The sequence below is a fragment of the Cyprinodon variegatus genome, unplaced genomic scaffold, assembly GCF_000732505.1.
Source record: "Cyprinodon variegatus isolate N-32 unplaced genomic scaffold, C_variegatus-1.0 Scaffold74, whole genome shotgun sequence".
Taxonomy (NCBI): Eukaryota; Metazoa; Chordata; class Actinopteri; order Cyprinodontiformes; family Cyprinodontidae; genus Cyprinodon; species Cyprinodon variegatus.
The window spans coordinates 1,708,303-1,729,112 of NW_015150527.1; the positions used below are offsets into that span (position 1 = coordinate 1,708,303).

At 37.6% G+C, this 20,810-nt stretch overlaps 1 protein-coding gene across 1 annotated transcript in view; it reads left to right on the forward strand.

Annotated features, from left to right (window-relative positions):
* The first annotated feature begins 14,759 nt into the window (after nt 1-14,759).
* LOC107083393 (complexin-1-like) overlaps nt 14,760-20,810 on the forward strand; it is a 26,822-nt gene continuing 20,771 nt past the window's right edge. Inside the window, exons 1-2 of the mRNA XM_015372594.1 lie at nt 14,760-14,928; nt 16,045-16,130. Of these exons, the coding sequence (XP_015228080.1) occupies nt 16,100-16,130 (31 nt within the window). The 5' untranslated portion in view covers nt 14,760-14,928; nt 16,045-16,099. The remainder of the gene's footprint in view (nt 14,929-16,044; nt 16,131-20,810) is intronic.

Consider the following 20,810-nt stretch of genomic DNA (forward strand, 5'->3'; position numbering starts at 1 on the left):
AATGAGAAGTTTTTTATACCCCCAAATGGGTCATAATAATTCATAGCAGTCAGAGAGTGAACGCGTTAAATCTTGATCAACTGCAACGCCTTAGTATGTAAATGTTTCTAAATGTTCATTTTTTATGTCTAGATTATAAAAACAAATCTTTTATGATTGGTAAATATCAAAATACTGTGTGAGAGAAAGCTTCCAGTAATACCCATGATACACTATGTATAACCAGAGGGAGTTAATCTAAAAAACTGTTAAAAATTAAAACATTGTAAGAGGTTTTCTGCAATTTTTATTTATTTATTTATTAGAATGAATGTTATCAATATTATAAACTTGTTTGAAGAGGGGGAAAATATATTTTTATGCAGGGGGTGGGGGGTATGAACCTCTAAGCTGTTTAGCTGCTCATTTTCTTATGGGAACATTTTTTATTTGTTTGCTTATTTATACACTGTTCAAATTTTTGTCTTCATTTTAATCTGAGATTATTGAAATAGTTGTGGATTCCAAGAAAAACAATACTTGCAAGAATATCAACTGCCTTTTCCCTGACATATAATTCATAACAGAATGATTTATTATTCAACTTTAGTCTGTGATTAAATAATCTCTTTTAAGCAATAATCGGTTTTCAAAGCTTTTATTTTATTGAGCGATAAACGGAAGTGTTGATAGTTTCTGCTGCATTGCATGTGCATGCTGCTTCTCTACCTCAGGAAACCTGACAACCAGGAACATATTACACACATATGCATTGTCATTGCAAATACACTGCTGGAGATGCTGTCACATTTTACATCTTTGTAGGTCAAGTACACACTGATGCATGCCAGCATTAGACAGATGATTTTCTGCCAGGGAAGCGTTTATGTAGAAATTAATCTGCTAAATTCAAAATGACGACAACTGTGTTTTGATGAAGTGATGCAGCATAGCACAACAGCTTAAAATAAATACATTGAATGCAAAGATAGCCTTTTTACTATTGGCATGAGAATGAAATAGAAAAGTCTTAAAGAACCCATTGGGATTAAAAGCTTTAGAATTGGGTCCTAGTGCACAGCATCACTTATCAGGTTTGTAGTGTTCTCTGTGAGCTGGCGCCCTCACACTGTGCTGTTTATTTTATTACTCTGCTGCATTGCAGGGCTCCCCCACCCCCCCAACCAAGGCTGGGGTTGCATAAGAACTCTCCTTCATGCTGGTTGGGGTGGTCTCTGGGAACAGGAGGCTGGGGTGGGATTGCCAAGATAAAACTTTGGAAAGAAAAGCAGAGAAAAAAGTTTTTTGGATTGAGGGCCTTAAGCTTAGCATGGAGTCAGGGAAGATAAAAGGGTCAGTTCCAGACTGCTTTCAGATCAATAGCTGGGTGTGGAGGTTGGCTGAGGTGTGATATGAGTCACAGTGAAGGAAAGGGTGTGTATTTTTGTGACGCAGTGAGACGTGCACAGAGAGAAAATATCTCCTCCTCTTTGAATGCTTTTTCTTTCAGGGATTTCAACAAAAATAATAAAAAAAATAGAACAGAGCTTTGCTCAGTATGACTGTTATCCTTGTTAGCAAGTAAATCTGAGGGGATGTTCACAGTCTGGGCGGTGCGCTGGGATCTGACATTCAGCTCCATCAGCAATGTTGCTCTGCAGGGCTTATTGCTGCCTCTAATGATGTGTTCTCTAACTGGCCCTCCTGACTTTACCAGTTTATCCACATGAACATTAGTATTCAAGGAAAGTAGATGTTTCTTATTCGAAAAAACACGGGGGGGCAACATTAAACCCTGTGTTTTGCTTTCTGCAAAAGTATTCCCACCCCTTAAGCTTTCTGAATGTAGCATTGCAATCTCCACAGTAGTTTTGGGGAAAATTTTACGAGAGAGCAACATAGAACAAATCACAGCTGAAGGCTTCTCAAATAAAAATCTGAAAATAATGTTTAGCCCTCTCTAATGATCTCATTTAAAGCCACCTTTTGACTGAGGCAACATCTGCACAACTGTGTGTGAAAAAATAACATTGTATTGACATCAACTTTGAAGTTATGCCTCAGATTTCTAATTGAATTTAGGTCAGGTCTCGGGTTTCAGCATTATCAATGCAATGTTCTGAACTATTGCACTTCTGCCTCCATGTTTGGGTTAGGGGTGGTATTTTCTATTTCAAAAGGGGATTTTGGGTTAGTTAACCACAGTTCTTATTTGTTTGCAAGTACCCAACAAAATAAGAATTTCAGTCTTATCCTAACAGAATGCCTGTTTTCACATGTTTTTGTGGATTACGGGAAACAAGACTTCTTTTTTAGGTTTTTTTTTTAGACCATAACTTTCTTATTGTCCCTAAATTGCTGCTGCATTTTGACAACCCTCCATTAAACTCCACTGACTCTTCTAATTAACCACTAAAGACATTTTTATGTACAGGCTTTCAACCAGACAATACATGTATTAGTATTGTGCTGGTGTCCTTGTTTTGATTATATTGAAGCACTTTATGATTAAGATGTCTGTGTAAGGTGCTATAAAAATAAATTATTCTTACTTTATCAATATATTTTCCCAGCTGAGGTGATCTTTGCAGGTTGTGTGCCTCTGTTTAGTGCTCTCTGTGCCTGGCTTGTCATTTAAGGTGAACAGATCTTAGTTGTCTTGCAGTGTAGCCTTACTCTTTTCTTTTGCAGATGAAGGATTGAACTGTCCTGCATTATTTCTTTCTCTTTCCTTCAAATACTCAGATAGGGGTTTAAAACCTCCCTCTGGCTTAAGTTGAAGCCTCCCTACCTGCCAGTAGTGTTCTATGGTCTTCATTTGTACATTGAGGTTCTCTAATAAACCTGTGGGGATTTAACAGAGCAGCCGTGCTTACACGTTAAAATGTCGACTTTATTTACTTATGTGGTGACTTGCATTGGTTTGATTGTTCATGGCTGTGCACTTTTGCCAAACTTTGATTTAGTAACCACAAGCATATATATGTTTGACTCCATAGTCTCTTTGCTTTCATGGCCTTGATTGTTTCTCATCCAAACTTCATTGTCACATGACTTAGCAGTAAAGCTGGCATGTATGGATCAGCACACTAGGTGCAACTCTGTTTCCCTTCTGTGTCGCGATAAAACCCACTTTAAGCAACTGTAGCTACCGAAAGGGCTGGAGCGAGTAAGTTTATCTTACTTCCCTTAAATGTAACACTACCAAAAATTGATTGGCTCTTTGATTAAGAGATTCCATTGTTTGTTTTTTAAATACGATTATATTGAAAATAAAATTTATGTTGAGCTCTAGTTGATATTTTTTGAGTTGAATCAGAGACGATGGGGCTGAGGACAAAAATATAAAAATCGAGCACCATTAAGCCTTTAACTTTACAATAATGTGGAACTACGTTTTGGTCTATGGTATAAAATGCCGGTGTGGTTCTCTGCTTCTGCAGGCCATATGCCTCAAAGGTCTACATACTAAGGTTATAAAGCATTGTTATGTGAGCTATTGTTGCTTTCCTGTCATTGTGAACCAGTCTGACCATTTTCACAGCTAACTATCACTGGACATTTTCTCTTTTTTGAATCATTCCCTTTTAACATGAGAGTTTTTTTCTGTGAAAATCTGAACCGATCAGTAGTTTCTGAAATAAAAAACAGTGTCACCTCTTTCTTCTTTGAACCTTAGCAAATGGTCTTCGCCACATCTGGATACCTAAATGCTTTTAGTTGGTGCCTTTCTATTGGCAGGGTCACTATCATAGGTAACAACGCACCTAATAAAGTGACTTATGTGTGTAAATTCCTATGATTAGTAAAAAAAAAAAAAAATGAAGCTTTTTATATAAATTACAGTCCACTACTACCTCCTACCTTTAAGCATTCATTTTAACCCATTTAATTTGGAGTGTTATTATTTGCTGTTATAATTAACACTTAAGTATCACTGTCTTGGAGCTTTAATTTTTATAATTACGAGGTAATTTTTAAGTCAAAACTCTAAAGGGGCAAATTAAGAAAACATCCCTAGGATATATTCTGCCAGATTTGTTAAACAAAGGTTAAACTAAAAACATTTTATCCACAAACAAAGTATTGAAATCTGCACACAAGCTCTAAGTGTATAAGTGAATCCATCTTTCATACAAACCTTAATGATTCATACATTGTTTGATTTATTTAAGCTAGTGATCCCAACCACAACAGTCTCTGGATTTATATGTGTTGTGTTTCTCACAGCTGTGTTTAGGAATGATCTGCAGCAGAACAGGTCATGTGCAGCACTTGTGACTTTGTCATGAGGATTTTCTGCAAGGCAACATGATGGAAACTATTTCAAAACATTTCAAAAAAACCTTTCGTCATCCAGCCTTTTATTGTTTTATTCATCTTGATGATTCTTGTTTGATTTCTAAAAGTGTCCAATCGATAAGCAGATGGAAGATATTTTTACACCTTTGTGTGATAAACTGCAGCCTCTCTCTTCCTGCATCGTCTGATATGGCTGAATGTATCCAGCATTTGGATTTAAATGAAATAACATCTAATACACAATTAAACAAATATCAATAAACAGGGTGAGTTAGTTTATCTATGTAAAGATAAATTAGCAGTTTATATGGAATCAGCTAAAGTGAATTTCTTTTTCTGTGGTGTTTGTTTTGGCTGCTGTTGTGTGGTAGCTGAGATCCAGACACAAAAGGAAATCCTTATGCTTTCAATGACTTTTTATCTCTGCAGTGATAAGATACAGTCCAGTCGTACAGGACTGGTTCAATAAAATCTAAGGGAGACTCTAACTTCTCCTGCGATATTTGTGTGTTTGTGTTAAACAGATAGGGTCTGAGTGACAATTTTTATCAAGTTTGATAAACCCCAATTTCAATCTCTTTCCTGTTGTTTATCTACCTACATGGGAAAAATGTTTAGTGTTTATGTAGGCAATCAATGCCTATCTCCAGCTGTCTACCGGGGAGAGGTGGGGTACATCCTGGTCAAGTCACCAGTCACCGGTCCATCCTCCATCCATCCATCCATCCATCCATCCATCCATCCATCCATCCATCCATCCATCCATCCATCCATCCATCCGTCCATCTGTCCAACCTTCCGTCTGTCCATCCATCCATTTTTAAAAGCCACCCACAAACCTCCACAGAGCATTCCCTGCTTTATCCCTTGAAACATTATTTTCTGTCTTCCATTTTGATTTTAAAAAGCTTGTCTCCACGGCTTCCTTCACTAAAACAAAGATGCTTTCTCAACTACTGATTTTAACCATAACAGACAGTCTATGTATTGTTGGAGGGGAGAGGCAGTGTGGGGGGCGGGGGGTTTTCAGCTGAAGAGAGAAGCGTTTTGTTTTTACAGTGTTGTAGTTTGTAGAACCTTTAGCTATTAACCTTGCTTGAAGGTTCTAGACTAATGCAATAACTATTTAAGTGATTTTAGTTTTTATTTTACAGGTGAGGATTTAAGAAGAGAACAATCTATTTGAGCTAAAAGGATATTCTGTAAGGAGTCAATTTCTCACAGTGTTTTGTTTACATCAGTTGAGAAAAGACCAGAACTTCCTCTCAGTCTGTGCACCTGTTAAAGGATAGATCAGCACTGACTTGCAGAGCTGCATTTAGGGGGAATAAAACAAACAAACAAACAAACAAACAAAAACAAAAAAACAGTTCAAGCCAAAAAAACAAATCTCTACTCTAGTTATACTGCTTTCCATCCACATGGGGGCGGTAGTGTAAGCGAAGTGCTGCACTTATGGCCATCATCATGACTGCAATACAAGCCAAGGTTTCTTTCAAGGGCACACATCATATCTGCAAAGTCACATGTAAAGCAGAGAGAGGCTGAAAGGGCGTTTTTGGGTTGACTAAAAACAAAGTGCTGTCTAGACATCAGCTGAAAGCACAAATAGGGCAATAAAAACTGTCTATGTACATTTTTAAAGGTGAAGCTTTAAATGGGAGAGAAAATTAATCCTGAATACAGGATTTTTTCAGACAAATACAGACTGCAAGACTAAGTCTGTCTGACTGAAAGATCCTTGATTTCCCTTTTCCTACACTGACATCTATTTTTTAGGTATACAGAGTAAAAAGCAACCTACAGGAGCAGGGGAGCTGCCATACTCTTACCTTTTTTCTAGTCATCAAATATGCATGGCCCCTCTGAGTGTGTTTAATGTATTCACAGATGTCCACAGCACTGGAAAGCTCACCATCAGCGCTTCAGTCTGAGCGGGATTTGTTTCAAGAACAAGGAAGAGAACACAATCAATAACCTTGGATTCACAGAGGGTGGTTTCTGGAAGGAAACACTAATGAGATTCTGATAATCTGGTGTGTATGTTGAATAACCCTTTCACTGTTTAGGTATTCAAGTTTAAATAGCGTATAGATTGCATTACAAAAGTATTCACACCTCTTAAACTTTCTTATGGTTTGCCTGTTTACAGCCATAAATGTGAACTTATTCTATTGAGATTTGATGTTAGAGCGACCAACATACATCTAAGTATAACTCTGAAGTGGAAAGTTATCATCAGTCCTTGTTTACATTCGAACATCTGAGAAGGGGCAAATCTCAGACATTTTTAATCACATAACCCTAAAAACAATGCCACTTTTAGAATTGATTTGATCCCATAATAAATATGTCCTGGGAAGGCCTTAGAGGTGCATCAAGGAGACCAAAGAATGTACCAGACAGGTCGGAGACAAAGATGTGGAGGAGGATAAGAGGGGTTAGTCTACAAAGAAAAATCCCCAGCTTTATATTTCTAAGGAGTGCCGTTCAGTCCATCAAATGGAAACTGAAAGTTTCCAAAGGGAAATTATGTATTGTATAAACTTAGTTTTTATTTTTATTTCATCAAGTTGTTGTGGGTGTTTATAGCTGCAGGCAGGAAGGATCCCCTGTAGTGGTCTGTCTTGCACCTAATCTGGAGAAGCCTCTTACTGAAGACAGTTTGTTGTTCAAAAATCTTCTGGAGAGGATGTTCGCTTTTGTCCATAACGTTCTTCACTTTATGAAGAATTATCCTCTGTGAAATAATCTCCAAACGTTCCAAAAGAGTTCCTAGAACAAAGCCGGCTTTCTTTATTAGATTGTTGGGCTTTTTAAAGTTATTGGCTCTGATACTGTTCCCCCAGCAGAGGATGGAAGAGATCCCACTGTCCACAACAGAATTATAAAGGATGTGTAGCATCCTGTTGCAAACGCTAAAGGACCTAAGCTTCCTTAGGCAGTACAATCTGCTCTGTCCCTTCTTGTAGACGGCTTCACAGGCTTAAGTCTAGTTTGTTGTTCAGGTGAACAACAATGTATCTATGCTCCTCAACCACTTCACTTCTTCTCCCATGACATTAATTGGATTCAATTTGTTCCCGTTTCTTCTGAAATCTAGAATCATCTTGTTTTGTTGACATTCAGAGTCAGAGGATTTTTGCCACAACAGGCCTCAAAGTGGTTCACCGGTTACCAGTAGTCAGCTTCTCGTCCATCTTTGATGCGCCCAATGATTGCAGAGTCATTTGAGTATTTCTGTATGACAGGACTCTGTCTGGTACTGGAAGTCAGAGGTGAATAGACTAAAAAGGAATGGAGAGAGTACTGTCCCCTGTGGTTCTCCTGTGCTGCTGACTACTTCATTAGACAGCTTCAGTCTAACAAACTGTGGCTTGTTTGTCAGGTAGTCTTTGATCCATCAGCTCCTTTGCCATCTTCCTGCCTCAGCTGTTCCTCATATTCCCATGACTGCTCCCACCTGCCCTAGATGCCTTTCTCTGCTCTTCCCTCAGTGTCTAAACTATTTGGTTCTCATTACTAACAAAGATATACGTGACCTTAAACGGAAAGTGGCCAACAGCCCAAAAACCCCATTCCCACAGTAAAACATGGCAGGAGCAGGATCATGCATTTTATATGTAAAAATTCACCACAGTGTTTTTTTTTTTCATCAGTGTTTTTATCACTGCTGCTTACCTTTATCAAGGCTGCACTTTAAAAAATGAAAAAGTCTAGAGAGCTGTACTTAACAAAATTTCTTTTTGTTTACACTTGTGTGTGCAAAATGACAAAATAAAATAAGTCTAAGTAATTTTTCAAGTATCAGCATCGACCAATACATGCTCGTGTCTACTGATTAATTAATGCATTCAGCAGTCATGCGTCAAAGAGGCATTACAGAGTTGTCTACTAAAACACTGAACTACAGCACTCCTCTGCTTGGAAACAAAGTCCAGTGGATTGTTATTTAACTTTTTTGGAATCACTCTCTGTTCTCGTACTCGACAATTTTTTGTTTTTTAACAACGTTGTTAATCTTACGTGGAGCTACTCTTTGTGTCTGAGTTGAGCTGGAGGGTGTTCACTTTTAAACATCCACAAAATCCATCACCCAGCTTCGTTTGGTTCCCAGTTCAGACCCATTCAACATGGATGTGCTTGACATCACATCCACTGAACAAGGAGGAACTTCTAACCCCCAGTGCATTCAGGAGAAATAGGCGACAGGCTTATAGATCCATCAGTGCTGAACTACTGAGGTGTCAGTCTGTTCATCAAGCAATGTTTTACTCATAAAGTGTCAAATAAAAAGGCTTTTTTAGAGATATTTTTCAGTAAAAACTCACATAATGTCTCTTTAAGGTTGTATGTAATTGCGTTCTCTCCATCCGTTGTTGTTTTCTTGGATTTGTTTATAAATATTTCTTTATTTTTTGTTTAAATTCAGACTTCCTTATTATTTTTTATCATTATGTCATTTTTAAAATGTAAATGGAGCCCGAAAAAACATACCAGCTTCAAGAACCAACCTAAAAATATTGTCAGTTAGACTAAAATAATTAGTATCAGAATCCACCTGCATTGCTCAATCTCTAAAATAGAGGCATTTGCTCATTAGTGAAAAAAGTGGGTAACACTAATGAATAAAGAGGTGAACAGCTATATTACCAGAGCAGTGCTTCGTGGTAAAGGAAATGAGGAAAACAAAAGTTCAATTTATACAGTCGAACCCACGACACCGATAGTTCAGATAGAAGCATATTCATGTCTAAAATGGCTCAGCTCAGTTGGTGGATGTAGTAGAGACGTAACTCAAAACATTAACAAATATAATTGCAGCAAAAATTCATTTTGAGAATGTTGATCCAATTTGGTTTGATTTACTCCATAAACTTTCACTGAGGTTTGTGGTTTTAAATCTTGCAAAATAGGCCTGAATACTTCCACAGGGCAAAAACATTTCCTGTAGTAGAGGATATAGTATGTTGCATATGGTATTCATAAAAAAGCGTCTCTGTATAATTGATGTATTAAGTACATTTTTTTTTCTTAAACAAATGGGGGAGGATTTTTGAGGCGCAGTTTGAGGCCTTCAATACAACAATAAATGCTTTCAACTCTCTATTGATGATACAAAATAATCTTCATCCTCAAAGTGCCAAAATAGTGCAGAAATAAATAAAAATGTTGAAAACCTTATAAAAAAGTAAAGTCTTCAGTCCTTCCTTAAAGCTCTGTGGTCTGTGGTAATCCTGCGATGGTCGTGGATGACGTTCCACACACGAGGTGCAGCAGAGCAGAAGGCCCCGTCACCCATGGTGTGCAGTTTTGTCCGGGGGGGATACAGCATTAGAATTAGTAGAGCGGAGGGAGTGTGTTGATGTCTGTGCTATGAGCAGTTCTTTGAGGTAGTATGGAGCATTGTTGGATGCATTGGTGGGTGAGTAAGTGATTCTATGCTGAGGGACACAGGAAGGGATTAAAGGGTTGTGGGGATGTGGTTAAATTTTCTTTACTGCTTCAGGATCAAGGTTGAACACTTCTGAATAAGTTTGGATGATAGCAATTAAAAACAGTAACAAAACAAAACAAACCTGGGGATAAAGCTTCTAGACACACACACACACATATATATATATATATATATATATATATATGTCAGCCAGCCAATCAGCAGCTCTGTCAGTTCATAAGCCTTGTGTGAAACACTTCTCTCCACCAGTCAATCATGTAGCATTTAAGTCAGAGTGTCTGCTGTCTGGAAGGAGCCGCTATGCCTTTACGCATTGCAGCAGAGCACACCTTCCCATGTCTGGGGCTTTGATAGACATACACAGAATTACATGCAACTGCTACTCCCTTTTCCCCTCCTCATCCCTCCTTCAGCTCCTCCTTTCCCTCTTTCAGTGTCTCTGGGGGCCTCTAAGTGCAGCAAAGCTGATGGACAGCAGCCTAATATCCAAAGAAGACCCGCCCCCCACCCTTTGGACTTAAGAGAATTGTTTCAGATGCCACTGCGCCCTTCAGAAAGAGGGAAATGACCTACAGCATCACAGAGGAAAATACTGGCACCGGCACGGAGAACACTGCAGAGGAATCATTAATAATATAGCCGATCTTCAAAAATACGAGTGCTTCTGCTTCAGAATCTTGGAGATTTAAGTTTATGTCGACAAAAAAGGTTTCAAATCAAGTAAAAGGAGGTTAAAAGGAAAAAAACGATTTCAGTAGTTTCATATCTGTGGGCATAAAAAAAAAAAAAAAGAGAAACAACAAAAAAAATATTCTCATCACCCTGCAGATCTTTGCAGGAACCTTTCATAGCACACAGGAGGGGAGTTATGAATCCATGGTGCTATTTTTGAGCTATTAACTACGTAGAGATTTGCAGAGGTCAATGAGGAGATCAGGTCAGAGGAGCACTGTTGTTTTAGCATAATTAGCAACACAGCAGCAGGAGTTTCTATATTAATTCAGTTTTGTCAGCCTTTTAGCTCCACACTGCATGAAGATTATAGCTTTCTCAGCTTGGGTTCAAGGAATTTTCTAACAAAAGCCTGACCAGCCGTCCCTGTGCTCATCCAGCCAGCGACAAGTCATATTAAACAACGAAACGTCTAGCATTAATATTTAAAATTTTTATGAAGAACAAATGTGCTCAAAATATGATTAAAGTGGATTTTTTTTAAATCTTGGGTTTGGAAAATATAAGCGGACTTTGTTTACATGAATGTAAAAGACCATTTTCATGAGGATATGGACCTTCAGAGTTTCAAAATAAACTTTGCAGAGATGCTTAAGAGCTTCAGCTTATAGCAGATAATTGACATGCATCTGCCATGATATTGGCGCTGATGAATGGTCTCATTAATCATTTCACTCACTTGCTTATCCCTGCCCAGTTCTCATTACCGCTCATCTGATCCACCTGCTCCAGCCTCTATTTAACCAGCCATTAACCAGTCATCAGAGCCAGATTATTCAAACCTTTGGTGAGATGTGTCTAGTGTACCTGAGTGTTTCTGATTGCCTGATCCTGACCCATTCAGACTTTAGATCTCTGAGCCTGCCTGTTCCTGTTCTGATATGTTTGCTTAATCTGTTCTCAGATTCCTGCTGGATTCTGCCTGTATACTGAACCTGAAACTGTTTCCCGACACCGTCCTCGAATTCCCTATGGTACCTCTTCCATCGCGTCTTGTTGGGTGCCAACCTCGTCCTCTAGGTGCGGACTGAACTTTAAGGCCAGGTTAGTGATGTTTATTATCGTCCTCCGCCAGATAGACGTGGTCACTAACCTGTGTTCTCCTCCTGCAGAGGTTCCTGGGTCCATTTGTTCTGAACCTGACAGCATCAGGAAAACAGAACAGCACAAAGTCTTTTTTAATATCAGTTTATAAACAAAATTTTATCAGATAAAATTCCGATATGTGAAATTATTATGGAGGTGTCCCAAAGGTTTTAGTTTAGAAATTGCATGCTTTTTTGATAAAACAAAACAAAAATCTGATAAGTGAAAATAATGCAGCTAGCACATTGTGTTATACCATAAATTATACTTCCAGTACATGCTTGGCTGGAGCACTTTGTGGACATTTATATCCTTTTATTACCAATTATTTTGTCTTGCTGGGCAGGCAGGTGGGATACCTTTCCTCTGGAATATGATGGTTTGTAAAGTTTGAATTTTTATATTAAAAGTCTGCTATTCTTTGCCAAAGCCACTTTTAAAAGCAACATTGCTCTTACATATAAAAAGAAACAGTGAAAAATATACTAATAATTAACAATTCTGAGAGGGTTTGTCTTGTAAGCAGAAAACATCAAATAAGAAATGCAATTGTTTTTTTATTGCTAGTCACAAAAAAGTCTGGTCTTATAAAGCAAAAATAAAACATTTCTGCAGTTTTTTGGCTAATGTACCTGAACACAGCTTACGTAGTCAAGAGCGAGGTTATGATAACCAGGTCTCAGTGTTCAATTTAACTACCAAAGCACCTTCTACTTTCTATTTCTATTTTATTTGATATGAAAAATTAAAAGGAGTACTCCACAAAGTCTGGTCATATTTAGAAAGTCAGAATAAGTGCAGAAATAAATGAATAATTTATGTTTCTAATAATGGAAAGGGCTCATTTGGATTAATCAAATACAAAAATCCAAGAATTTCAAACATTCACAACTCTTCAAGGTTTGCAAAATAGGAATTTGCAGTGGTGCTGCAGGCTATCCCAATTCACACGAGGAAAAATTAGCTTACACTGTAAAAAATTTAATCTAAGCGAGTCGATTTTTCTTGAATTGAGCAACTAAGTGGGACACTTTGCCAATGGAATAAGACAATTTACATTTAAAATAAGAACCAAAGAAAATGCATTGTCTTATTTCAGGCATGCATAAAATCTAATTATCTTATTTACCTGGTAATATTGAAGGTAAACAAACCTTTTTTAATTTTTTAGTTATTTTTAGATTTGTTTTGCAGTGTATGTTTTGCTATGCAGCTAGAAAGTAAAAACTTTTGTATAACTGACTCTAAAAAAGAAAAAAAGGTTAAGTTAGGGATCGAAGAACACACTAAGAAGGTGTTAAAGATAACGACTTATTGCATAAATTCAAATTTGTAGTGCAGTTAAAAAACATGTATTCACCCTTCGGTGTTTGGCTGTGATTTTAATTTTTTTGTTGTAGTTTTTTTCCCAGTTTCCTTGTAGTTTTTTTGCGCGACGGATCCAAATCACACTAAACAATATGGTTTGCATAGACGTACAGGTGTTGCGTCCATAAAGGGCAGCTGAAATCCCTTCAACATGCCACACATCCTGCATGTGGCGTTTAAGACTTCAATGTTTAGGTTGGTTGAATTGTCCAGATTGCTCACACAAATTTGCACAAGTGGCCCATGGCCGGATCCACTTTGGGGTTGCTGGATGCTGGCAGAGCCTGCTGCGGCGTTGTGGTGGCTGGGGGATTTCCTCGGGGCCGTCTCTCCTCATCCCTTGGTGGGGGGTCGGCTTTCCTGGGTTGGCCCCTCCTGGGCGTCTGGGGCTTTGGGTCCCCCGGCGCTTGCCTCGGTGCTCTGGGTGGGGCACCTCTTCGGCTCTTCACAACCACTATTGAGCATTTTTCCTTTGTATAAACTTTACATGCACAAGTGCACTTTCACAAACAACTACAGGTGCTTATTTCCAGGTACTTAGAGATTAACTTCCATACAAAAAGCCCATATTCTTATCTTCAGCTACCACAGTATACATGTCAGATTAAATAACACTACTTATAATTCAGCGATAGTATCTAGGTGTTACTTTATTGTATCTCTTATACTATATCCGTTGGTTGTGCTGTTCTCTTTACATCTCTTTGCAGGTGATGAAGCAGACTGAAGATGTTTTATCATTATCTCCCTTTTATCTCCTCTTTCTTTCATATTTTCTCCTTTTTTTCTTTTTCCTTTCCTGTTCTATTTACATTGCAGTGTCCATATAATCTGTAATACTCCCTGCATAAATTATAATAAAGCTATTTATATGCATTTATCAAGCGGAATACTATGGCGATAGCCGTACTGCTCCACTTGTGAAAGTAAAATCTGTTGGGCTCTTTTTTGGCATCAAGACAATTATTATTATTGCCATATTGCCAGACAGGACACTGTTTATAAAAAAAACAATAAAAAAAATAAAATGACATTTCTTTGGATGCTAGATTGAGAATGCTGCATTTTAGGCTCTACTTAGTGCTTCCTGGGCTCTTTGGTTTTCTCCTCTCAAATATCCCCCCAAAAACAAGAAAAATAGGTCAACAGCAGCACATACACGGTTAGATTGGCTCATTTTAAAGCTGCAAGTTTAAAAGCAGAATCAAGGTCGAGTGATAAATTCATTGTTTGTCCTTAACGTCACAGCAGGGATAAGTGGGGTAGGGAACAGTTGAGCAGGTGGATGTCTTTTTCAGGTCAATGAGAGAGCTGGGTGCAAAACCCCAAGAGAAACAGGGGTGAGAATTGGGTTGATCCAGTCCTTGAAATATCCTACTATTTCAATAAATTGTCTGTTTGATTTATATATGCACAAGGATAAAAACGCATCGGTGATTGTAGTAATAAAGAGTACAGCGGGGCATTGAATGATAACAGAAAAAATTAGAACAAAACTTAATTTCAAATAGCTTTCCTTTGCCCCGCTGTCTTTCCTTTACAATCAAAGGTTTTGGTTGACAGCAAATTACATCAGTCTTCATAAAGATTAATAAACAAAAGCAGTAAAAAGTCACATTCATTCATCAAAAAAATATTTCAAATTTCAAAAAATTCATATTCACATACTTTTTATGTTTCATGCTCACTGTTGGAGCTAAACTAAACAGAAAAGGTAGGGTGTATCATCTCTGTAACTCCCCCTCCCCTTCCCTCATTTTGTGCATGTTCTCCCCCTCGTCCTGCAGGAATAGACTCTCCCCATCCTCCTCCTCCTCCTCTTCCTCCTCCGCTGCAGCCTGACTCTGACACAGCCGGCATGACTGCAAACTGAGAGCTGCTCACACAAAGGGAGGCACATTGCTTCATTTTTAGACGCATAAATAGTGTTTTATTTCTTCCTATTGAGGGAAGGAAGGAAGACGGCCGATTTAAAGAGTGCTAAGGAGGAGCATCACAAGCAGGTAAAGGATGGGGATGTTTGATGATGGGACGGGACAGTGATAGGTTTACACACCTCTCTCTGAAGATGATGCTGAAGCTTGCACACCCTTTTTTATGTAACTTATATTTATAAGGCTGGATTTTGGCTGTTGTATGTAGTAATATTTGATGTAAAGTGAGTGTGAATGCTGTGCCAAGAACACTTAGTTACAACTGAATGGGTTCAGGAGAAGAGAAACTAAGGGTCCTGCAGCAGATGACGGCGCAGTGGGAAGAAATTTGGAAACAATTAAACGTTAAACTGACTTAGGATGAATGATTGCAGGAAGTTGAAGATGCTAGCACTGCAGAGTCAAGGTTATTCAGGAGAAAACAGCAGACATGCAGTAATGACTCTTAATTTTAGAAGGAGTACAGAAATTTGGAGTGATTTAGTTTTTTCAATCTCTGTAGTTTTGATTAACGAGTTTTTAGTATCAGTGGTATAAAGTTTAACATTATAAATGCATTTTCTGTATAAGATTATAAAAAATATAGTTTGAAATCAGGATGAATATGTTAAGAAAAACATCTTCTAATATTAAGTGTCACTCGAGGATGTTGAAGTGAAAGAAAAGCATATGAAAACAGCCTGTTTTTTTATTGTTGCAAAGGGATGTTTGAGACCCTGGACACATGAAGCAGCCTCCCCTCACTCACTGTGACCCTGCCTTTGTTTCACCTTCTTTTCCTCATCTCTTAAAGTCATTTATATGAGGATGGATTACAGGAAGTCAGGCGGTGTCAGCATAAATCCTCTCATGATGAAGTGAGGTTGTAAATCGAGGGCGCAGGTGTCTCATCTAAAGTCAGTGTTTTTCCAGAAGGTAACGATGCCTTAACCCAGTTTAGTGTTTGTATGACAAAAATAAATAAAATTTAAGCCTCTTAAAGGAACTCTATAGCACCCCAGTTGTTTAACTTGCTCTGGTGATTTTTCTTCTTTAAAAAGTTATGCATGCATTTATGCATTTGTTGTTTTTTCCCCCCTGCATTGCATCAATCCTTCTTCCTCATCCTCCGATCCCATTTAAACTCCAGTAACACCAATAAAGCGTGTGCAGTGACAGCTCCTGTATTCTGTCCCCTTGTTCCAGGTTTGTCCCTGATAACGTCGCTGGCTGAGGAAGGAGAAAACAGAACTGCTTCATCATGAATTTTATAATGAAAGCTGCGCTGGGAGGTGAGTTGTCTGCCTGCCGTGAGGTTGATTTAACAGCACTGCAGTGCTAAGGATTTAAAGGGACGCCAACGAGCAGCACTTGCTGGATAGTTGTGTCGGGACACTGGACTGTTTCCCATCCTGCACCAGACTAATGATCTCTCACACAAAGTAACTTACTAAAAAAACACACTTTCACTCAGCTTGCAAAGTCCTTGAAAAGAATGAAGGAAAGAGAGACTTTTAAGAGAAAACTGAGTTCTGGGCTATAAATCCTTTGAGCACTATCCTCTTCAGTGTTATCTTGGATAATATTTGCCTCTAATTAGTCCTAATAATAGCTCTGTAACTGAGCCACCTTGTCAGCTTTAGCTTTGAGGCAAAGGGCACCAGCAGTTTTAATGCAGGGATCTCTCAGAATATGCTCAGTCGTGCGTGCTGTCGAGCCGTTGCTCTCCAGGTTGCAGCAGTTAGCCGGTTACAGCTGAATGGTGGGGCTGATGCACAGTCCTGTCACCTCATTGGGATGCAGAGGATGCAATCCCCGCCTTGCTCTGCATAAGCTGCTGTGCCTTGCAGCTGCACCGTGAATTCTTAAATCAACTGCATTGAGTTGAAGGCATTTTTTTTTTAAGTCCGCATCTGCAGACTAAGGGGTTAGATTTCTGAGTGTGGGTGGCTTTGTTGTTCTATATGAAATCCTGCTTCATGCTGGATGGATGTCAGATACCAGAAAGAGACGTCTGCTCCTGTCAGCATTTGTAATGTTATAGAATGTTGTAGGTGGGAGTAATACAGAGCAGCAAAAAACAGAGTTAAACTTTCCAACTGAATGTGGGCGAATGTAATTCATATTCAAGATCAATCCACTGCAGGGTTAAAACCTTTCCCAATTTCTGGAATGGTAAACCAATGGTGCTGTTTCAGTTCATATGTACTGAACCATTCACCAGAAGGTTATCAAAATGATCAACTCAGCTATACAGCTGCATGATAATTCAATAACATTATATGAGAGTGCAGAGACAGTCCAATAATGAAGCAAAACAATCAGCTAGATAATCCATCCAGGAATCCATTTATCTGCTGCTCAGAACCTGTCAGCAAATGCTTGAAAAATAATCAATATTATAAGATATTGCCTAACATTACAGGATTATTTCAGAAGTATCTAATCTGCTGTTGCTGTCTGCTATACTAACAAAGTAAAAATATTGATTTTATTTTAAGCTAAAATTATACCAAATTGCAGATAAATTCAGTCGGGCGAAAAAGAGAACAATGTAAAATGTGTACAGTATCCCGCCCAAAAAAAATAAGAATAACTGGTTAGCTATATAGTATTTTTCGACACTTAATAAATGAACCATGATAAATATACTAAAATAAATAAAAAAATCTATTATTATAAACCTTATAAATGGATGATTATAGATGTGTTTCGATCTATATAACCATTCACCTTGGCTTCTGAGTTCTGGTTCGAACCTCATTAGTACCTCAGAATGAGGTCTACTTCCATGGAATTTAAACCAAACTGGAATCCAGTGGCTTTCATGCATGCAGGGAACAGGCAGAACCATTAAAACAGCACATTCAACATTTTAATGGCCCGTTGGTAGCCCCAATTCTATCAATTCTAAAAGATGTTTCAATTAATGACTTTTGTAAACCTTGTCAGGCTTATAAGGCAACAAAAACACACAAAACCCCACTAAAATAATGAAACCGGGTGTTGAATCTGTAGTTTTAAAGATTTCTACCATGATTTTATAAAACTGTATCAGTCAGAAATGTCATCTTTAAAGTACAAAGGTACCTCTTTTACGACATTTGTGTTTTCCCAAAGTAGGTCCATCCATCCATTCTTTGCACTCTACTAACATAATCAGTATGAGAATTGCAATAAGGCTGAAACTTCATCCAGCAGGAATCAGGCAAGATGCATCGATCAACAAAAAGACAAAACAGAGAAAATCATTAAAACCCACCTGCTGTCTTTGAGAAAATGCTACCCTTAGAGTAAATGAGAATCATATAGGAATATACATCCAGGGCTGTTGAGGTGTACAATTAACAAAAATGATGTGTAATTTTTATATCAAATAAATCTGTAAAACAGCATGGTCTCTCCAATTAACCAAGAAACGCTGTGCTAATTTTTAATAAGCATTTCTTACAAAATCAAAAATCAAATAAAACACAGAGCTTTATTGAGAATGAAAGTAGTCTCTATTTGTCTCTATTTGCTTCAATTTGTAGCAAGTAATTGATTAATGTTGAGCCTACCTATTTATCAAACTTATAAGTGTTCAACTTATAGACTAAATAGATTAAGTTGTATGCAATATGAAATCTTTTTAGATTGACATGATTTCAACTTGATCTGTAAAATAGTTAGAATTTTTGCTTTGGATTTCTTTTTTGTTCAATATTGTTCTGTTTTCTTTTTTCTTTTCTTTAATTAAAATTAATTATTGTAGAATTGTTAAAACCAGAACAAAAACACATTAGTTTAGCCACAAACTGGAAGAGGTTGGCTGAACTTGACATTTGTAAATTTTACATTAAATTGGAAACAACTCGCAGGAATGAGTAGATTGCAGTTTTAACCAAAATAGTGATAAACGTGGACATTTTGTGAAAATCACATGGATTCAACTTTCATTATCAGAACATGGATTTCTTTTCTTTACTGAATGAGAAGATACTCCTTAAAACCACAATCTCCACACTAACTTTCATGAAGATAACTGATGAATGAGCAAGGGAGGTTGTCCCATTTTCAATTTTCTTTAAGACTTTCAGCCATTTGTTCAGTTTTAGACCCAGTGTAGAATAGGGAGCTCTTACATCGACTCTTCAGGCACCCCAGCTGCACCCTTTTTACCTTTTTCCTCCTTTCACAATGACATCTGTTTAGACAGGTAAACTTGAGAGACATTAAACAAAATAATCAGGCCGCATTTTACAGTTAATATCTTTCATTTTTAGAAGTCGGATTGTCAATTGCCAAACTCCTCTGTTAGTATTCCTCCTATTTAGCTTCTACACTGGAAAAACGATCTAGAAATAAGTAACAATTTCTTAAATTAAGTGTATTTACCAATAATTTAAGTAGGTAAATGAGATGGTTTAGTATCTTTAGTCTTACAATAAGATAATTAGATAATATGCACTTGAAATAAGACAATGCAGTTGTGCTTTCTTATTTTAAGTGTAAATTGTCTTGTTCCATTGGCAAAGTTTCTCACTTACCTCCTCAATTAAAGAACAAATGCACTTATTTTAAGAAAAAATGACTTATCTAGATTTCGATTTTTTTCCAGTGTATTGTGTTTTTTTTTCCAAAGCATATTAGTGTGACACTGGGTCTCTTTGACAGAGAGAATGCTTCCAGTGCATTAAGTAATCCTTTGAGGCGGCTCTAGTTACAGATATGTGGGGGAAGACGGAGCGTAGTTGAACTGAAATGACTCAGCAGGGTAAGAATCGGATACTCACTTGGCTTGCATGGCTCGACTGTGAGTTGCTGCACCAGCCAAAGCTGAAAACTATCTTTTACCTGATGCCCATCAGTTTTAGCTTTAAAGGTTTGGATAAAAAGCTATTAATAAAGCATTTGTTTTTTGATGAGAGAAAAAGCATACTTTGTGTTAAAACGTAAGCTAAGATTGAGAAAATTTCATCTCTCTGGAAAAATTTTATTTCTGCTATTGCAACATCTTTATCAAAAACTTAACCTCTCAAAACCCACAGGGTCGCGGACGACCTGTTTTAAAGTGTTTAAAACTAATAACTCAGAATGCATGAAAATTAAACCGGTAAAATGGACATAGCAAGCACCAAAGCACAATAAAAACAGATATAGCATGTCAACATGTAAACATGACAACAAGCAAGCATTTTTATTGCTGCTATTCAATAAAGACCTATTACTTTCAAGGATAAAAAACAACAACTTTGAGTCAGGTTGGAACTGATGCAGCTTGAGCTGTGTTTTACTCACCCAATTTTCATTTAATTTATGTATATATTCAGAAACTAGAAGGCGTTATCTTTCAAATAAGGTATCACACGTGATTTTGGTTTACAGTTCCTAGGTTATTTGCTTTTCCATTTGGGTGTGCAAAATAGGCGAGGATTACCCAGAGAATAACCATTATCAACATAAGGTAGGCTTGCCAGAAACTATTGTTGTCCATTTATGATCTTCTTCTAAATAAATAGACAAGACCATTGGAGCATTTTAAACAGAGATTGGATGTTGTTCACAGGGTAGTAAGCAAGCAAACAACTTTTGCTGATAATCTTAGTCATGGTAAAATATATGCCACTGCTCCAGTGAGATTAAGGGGTGGACGCTGCACTTCACAAACTCCTAAAAACCTGAAGTTGGTTTGACAGATAAGAAGAGTGTTATAAAAAAGACATGGTGACGGAGTTTTAAGGCCTCAATTCAATCAAACCTTGAAGCCCTTAAGTAGCAGCAGCAGCATTGGTCACTTGTATTGAACTGAAAGGACGATAAGGAAAAAGGAGAATAACCTCATATATATATATATATATTATAAAAAAAAAAAATATATTTTTATATATATATCTCAGTGTTAAAAGGTTTAGTGTGTTTTTATCCTGTGTATAAGTCAAAACCATTCTGCCTTTGACTAATTTCATAGCCTGTTCAATAGCCTTGGTCAG